At 37.3% G+C, this 6,448-nt stretch overlaps 1 protein-coding gene across 1 annotated transcript in view; it reads left to right on the plus strand.

Moving 5' to 3' along the window:
- Nucleotides 1-4,796: 4,796 nt before the first annotated feature.
- Nucleotides 4,797-6,448, plus strand: part of LOC106461998 (GTP-binding protein REM 1-like) — an 11,174-nt gene continuing 9,522 nt past the window's right edge. Inside the window, exon 1 of the mRNA XM_013921866.2 lies at nucleotides 4,797-5,589. Coding sequence (XP_013777320.1) covers nucleotides 4,863-5,589 — 727 coding nt within the window. The 5' untranslated portion in view covers nucleotides 4,797-4,862. The remainder of the gene's footprint in view (nucleotides 5,590-6,448) is intronic.

A 6,448-nucleotide genomic window follows, 5' to 3' on the forward strand; every position in this document is an offset into this window, starting at 1 on the left:
AATTTTTTGTTTGTTTCAAAAATATAATAATAGCAACTTTAACAGTAAAGAGATGCTGATTTCAATAAGTACAATGTTTAGCCCATATTTAATTAATTAGCGTTTTTACACTACAACTACAACTATAACATAGTTAATTAATTAATTAGTGTGTTTCGCACAAAATTTTGTTTGTTTGAAAAATATAATAATAGCAACTTTAACAGTAAAGAGATGCTGATTTCAATAACTACAACGTTTAGCCCATATTCATTCAATTAGTGTGTTTCACACAAAACTTGTTTGTTTGTTTCAAAAATATAATAATAGCAACTTTAACAGTGAAGAGATGCTGATTTCAATAACTATGACGTTTCGCCCATAGTTAATTAATTAGTGTGTTTCACACAAAAAATTCTTTGTTTGTTTTATTTTTGGATATTCGCGCTAAGCTACTTAAGGGCTATCTGCGTTCATCGTCCCTAATTTTGAAATGATAGATTAGAGAGAGGACAGCTAGTTAACAACGCCCACCGCCAACTGTTGGGCTTCTCTTCGTTTGATCGAATAGCTGGATTCGACCGTCATCCTTATACCGTTCCCATGGTACCAAAGTGCAGAAAACGATTAATATTATTTGTGGAAACGGGATGCTAACATGGGGCCAACAGGTCCATAGTCCGTCATGCTAACTGCTGTGCCAAACTCGGACATCAGGTAAAGCCGTCCCTAATAATGAATTACTGATATAAAGAAAGGAAGCAAGCCAGAAGCATTCGCCGTCACAAGGGCTTTATACGGCTCTTTGATTCGAATAAAAGGACTGACTATTACTTTTATAACGCGCCTACAGCTCAAAGTGTAGAGTGTGTTTAGTGGCATCACGCCCCGGCATTTGGAACCTTCGATCTGCGGCCACCCTTCAAAATATAGAAAAAACAAAACAAAATTCAAACGCTAAAATTTCAATTACTTTAACATTTTCTCACCGATCACGATTTTACTTAAACTGTCTTAGTAACAGGTACTGCAATTCAGGGAAGCCCAACAACGCAGCGAAATCACTCATTCACTGCTACAACACGTGAAAAATTTCAAAATCGGTTCTGCAAACTTTTATAATTAGCTTGTTATTAGCTAAGCGCAATAAACACACAACGGACCATTCGTGCCGCGCTCACAGCAGGAATCAAACGTGTCGCTAAAGTTTCGTCGGAACGAAGTTACGGAAAGTTAATTAACAAACGGAGACGTAAAACTACAAATAGGTTCTTTCCTTATACTTGTAAACATAAATAATGTGACATTTACTTTGTATTTGTAAGTAACACTTGAAGAAAAATTTTCATTTTACATCAGGTGAAGAGAGTAGAGAAATGTTTTAGTATTCTTCTTTTTCTCTCTTTCTTTTTTTAATTATTACAAAAGTACTTTTATTTTTTTTAAGTGAGCTTTTCAAACGTCGCAGTTAATTGTTTGAATGAAACGAATACGTCTATTTCTGCTTACGTCACCCCCGGACTTCAAACTGCGTCACTATATTATCAAACTCTGCGTCCACTCAGCACCAAGCAAAACAACATGGGAGAATTCGGGCAGCCTAAGTAGTGCAGAAAGCACAGAGAGTTCGTGTAAACTAATTCTGTATTATGAGTGTCATATATATATATATATTTACAACGCCAAAAATCTGGGGTTCCATTCCCCGCGGTGAACACGGCAGATAGCCTAATGTGGCTCTGCTCTAAAACAAAGAAACAAACCAAAACCATATATATATATATATCTGAACATGCTTCTGTCGTACAGAAATACATCCTGCGGATCTACACTTCGAATACAGCGGGTGATAACAGTGCTTTAGAAATATAGGAAACTACAGACTACGTAATTTAAAATAAATCTACGGAGAAAAATGTTTGTTTCCTTCAAATCTTATCCCCCCCGGTGGCTCAGCGGTAAGATTGAGGGCTCATGACGCAAACATTCAAACGAAACAAAACTGATTTTGGCATAATATTAGTTAATTATTCAGTTTCGGGTTTTAATACAAACTTGTGACAATGTTTCTTTAGATCATTTGAATCTATAAAGATAGCAGCCAATCCTGGACTAGTTCAGGTCTAGTTCTTAACATAACTGCATAATTATATACAACACATGGGAACGTAAGAAAGTTATGTTGAAACTTGTAACTTTAAACCAAAACTCTTCAGTGTATGGTGTTTATAGGATTGTTTTCCAGTCGGTTACTACTGTTGCGTCAGCAGGGTCACGTGACTAGTGTCACGCCCCTTCTCTCGAACCTTCGGGAGATTACTAGATATAGGGTAGTCTGGTATATATATAAGAGGGTGACAACGTGACCGAATAATGTGTGAGTAGACAGTAAGTAATTGATCTGCAGTCAGAGAGTATTGTTGAAGTTAACGTTCGTTGTTATAGCGTTTGTTTTAGCGCGATTGTTGAAATTAAATGTATCGTAAAGTTATATTAGGAAAGAATAAACCAGCAAGGACTTCCACCGGTCCATCCCTTGCCCAAGCAGAAATCAATTTCTGAAGACGATGAAGAACCATATTAGCCAGAAATATAACTACAATGAGTAGACATATTTGGCAAGATAAAAATATTACTGGTCGAAAGCCATAAGTTTTCAGACCTTTTTCTAAAAACTTCTATCATCGGATCCACAAGGTCCACTATTTCTATTACTCCAAATTGTAATGTTTTAAAGCAGTATTTATGAAATTAAAATTTCAAGGTATATGTTGAAGATGTGTTTCCCTATGTATCACTTTCACAGGACACAAAGGATATCGAATATTTAAAAAAAAAAGTCACGTATTTTTACTAGGAGTTGCCTTTAGTATTTAGATCCCTTGTTAGCTTTCTGAAATCTAATTTCATGATTTTTCTATAATTCATCTTTCATCTTATAGGGTATTCTAATAGTAACATTATTTTGTCTCTACACTACGGTACCTTTAGATTTTTTTACTGTAAAAAAAAAGGAAATTCCAGGAACGTAAAAACGGTTTGTCATGTATGCTTTCATGGAACGAACTGAACTTTGAAAGGTGCTAGGGCGTGGTCATGGGCGTCACTACATGAAGTGTTGGCAGGATTACGATTTGTTTTCCCTCTCTCCATCGTCATGCAGTATATTTAAGTTTGAAGTTATAAGTATGCAAGTAACTGAAAGTCAAGAGTCAGGATTTACAATACTAAAAGTGAGACGTCACATATATTCATATGTTATATTTCATAGATGTCGGGTCTTAGTAATATTGTTGAGACCATTTGAAAACGGTTTCTTATTTTATACGTTTAGCATGTCACGTCTATGGAAAATTAGTAATGCAAAATGTATTGAAATTCATTTTGCCGGGCGTGGCCCATAGATTAACTTACTCGAGCTGTAAATCCGAGAGTTCATGGTCTGTTGCCGTTAAAACGCGCTCCGCACTTTGGGACCGGGGATGCGTTATAAAAGTGACGGTTAATTCCACTATTCGGACAGCTATGCGTACCCCAAGAGTGGGCGGTGGGTGCTGTTGACTAGTAGCTGCCTTCCCTCTAGTTTATCAGTTCAACTTTAGGGACGAATTAGTGCAAATAGTCCTTATTTAGATTTGGGCAAACATCCTAAACAAGAACTCGCCAATCTCCCGCAAAAAACACGCACACACAAAAAGGTTGGTAAGTGATACGTGCATTTGTAAATGTATCCTTTATTTTTTGGCTAGTTTGTTCTTAAGTGGACATCTGCACATTGAGCGATGTGCCCACCGCAAGTGATCGAAACTTGAACTTGAAACTGAACCGCTATTTTGTTTTTCGTTATCCTGTGGTTCGTATTGGTTTTATGGTTCAATGAATTTAAAAATTACGACTGAAATCGACGTCGTGTTTTATTCTTCAACAAGTTTGTTTTTCAGAATTTTTGTTTTCATTTTTGAATGTCTATCGTTTGAGAAGACAACGAATGCTAATTACCAAACTTTGTGAAACATGGCGAATTTAATTGTGAATTTATGACTGACTTCATATTACAAATATCTTGTTTGTTTTTTCTAAACAAGATCGCCAGAAGGAACTCTTCTCACTATTAACTTAAACTGCTAAAAAAATGACTCACTATTTGAAACTTTTCGCATCAATAAAATGAAGCGCGTAAAAAAGAATTTATATCCAACCTTACATTTATCCGACAATTTTTTTTTAAACTGGTACTCCTCCCTCCTTTCTCAGTGTGGTTTAGTGGTAAGCTTGTGAGCTTAATTCCTGCGGTGGGCACAGAGCTTGTAGCCCGTAGCATGTAGCTTTGTGCTTAAAAACAATAAACGTACCTTGATATACTTGATAAAAAAATTTTTAATTTGGCTGTTTTTGAGAAAAATTAAAATGTGATATATTTTTCTTTTTTTTTTCTTTTTTTGTCTTCACTGTGTACGTTTGGTCTATTTTATTGTTTTGGTTATTGTTCAGATGGAATCCTGTGTTTTGCTCACCAAGATTATCGAAACCCGATTTTTTATCTTCGTAAGCCTGCAGATTTACCGCTGAGCCAATGGGGGGCTGGTCTATTTGAAAACAGCAGTCATGGTCATAAGCTCATGCCTCTAACAGTGACGTCAAAGCCAAGTCCACGTGATTTCTCTGACTAATATCTAACTCGGCCGCTGTGGTGAACGAAGACAGAACGTTTTAGATTGAATGTTGCAGAAAACGTAATCGTTGTGCTTCATTCTGAAGCTAATGATATTAGTGAAATTTGGAATTCAGTTATTAATCAGAGGAAGTGAAGAAGCGGATATCAAAACCAAAACCTTCGTTTTACAGTAAACTATAGGTTGATTGAATTTAAACTGTGGAAAAACATGCCAGTCCTTACACAAGAGTTCCTTAACAGCTTGCTAAATCCACGACAGCTGACTAACTGCTCCCCAAGAAGCACGCCCGATTTACGAACTCTGGACGACCAAGATAAAAGGGGGACATTTCTGGTCCCCACTATTTCCTTGACGAGGGATAAGGACAATGAACCGTCTGACACCTTAGATCAACAATCTCCTATGCCGAAAGGGAGTCTGCCTCAGGCCAATAATATATGTAAAGGTATGAATAGGTCCCAGTCCTTACGGAACCGCAAGAGGCCTGAATCGGCTGTTTCGTCGAGTAGTTTCCGGCAGAGGATCGCTAGCACTTCCGGAAAATGTATCTTGTTTCCTAACAGTTTAACCCCCTTCCGGTCATCGTCCAATCATTCACTTCAATTGGCAGGCGATGAAGATGACTTCCAGCGACTCCGAAATTTCTCGGTGACTTCTAAGGGGATTGTCAATCGAGGGGACTCTTTTCGTTCCAGGTCTCGCAGCATGCATAGTGTCTCGTCCTTAGGGTCAGAGTATTTTATCGCTATAACTCCTCCCAGATCCCCCAGTATTCAATTCCCTCCTCAAGAACCTTCAGAAATCCCCCCTGTAGTCGTCACAGATACGGAAAGATTCAGGGTGTTAGTCGTGGGGGCATCAGAAGTTGGAAAGTCGTCTCTAACAACCCAGTTTACAACCTCCGAGTACATCTGTGCTTATGATATTTCTCATGGTAAGAGTTAAGAAATATGGTGAGATTCGAACTCATACCCCAAGTCAAACTAAACAAGATCTTATAATTCGGTTAATTAGATGACTTGTTCGGTTTGCAGGACTATGGGTTCGAATCTGATTCGGTTAGTGTTTTCTTCTCCATAATATTCCATAATCATTCTGTGAATTTATATGTATATACATAGGAATAATGAAACGTGTGAATAACGATTACATATTTCCATTTTAAATGGCCGGAGTCATAATTCCCAACCAGTTTCGACAAAACGCGTTTCACTCTGTGGGGACGTCCATGTGACAGTCAAATCCCACTATTCAACGGAAGTAGACCAGGCTGCTAAATGGTTTAAGCAGATTTAAAAGTAAAAACTATAATACATGGAATTGAAAGACGGTTTACAGCTGGATATATTGCTTACGGGGACAAAAACCCTTTTAAAACTTAGAACAAATCTTCAGAGAAAATCGCTGGATGTTTCCTTGCACGTTTTAGAACAAAACAACATTAGGCTATCTGCTATATCCACCGCGGGAGGAATCGAACCCCGGATTCTAGTGTTGCAAGTCCTTAACTTACCGCTGTCCCATAAACGGACATCGTTGAATGAAAAATATTGTGTAACTACATTATGAAAGTAGACCATAATCTTGATTTTCTCTCCTTACAATAAGACTTATTTCCACATTATGAAAGTAGACCATAATCTTGATTTTCTCTCCTTACAATAAGACTTATTTCCACATTATGAAAGTAGACCATAATCTTGATTTTCTCTCCTTACAATAAGACGTATTTCCACATTATAAAAGTAGACCATAATCTTGATTTTCTCTCCTTACAATAAGACGTATTTCCA

The sequence above is a fragment of the Limulus polyphemus genome, unplaced genomic scaffold (genome assembly GCF_000517525.1).
Source record: "Limulus polyphemus unplaced genomic scaffold, Limulus_polyphemus-2.1.2 Scaffold1073, whole genome shotgun sequence".
Lineage (NCBI taxonomy): Eukaryota > Metazoa > Arthropoda > Merostomata > Xiphosura > Limulidae > Limulus > Limulus polyphemus.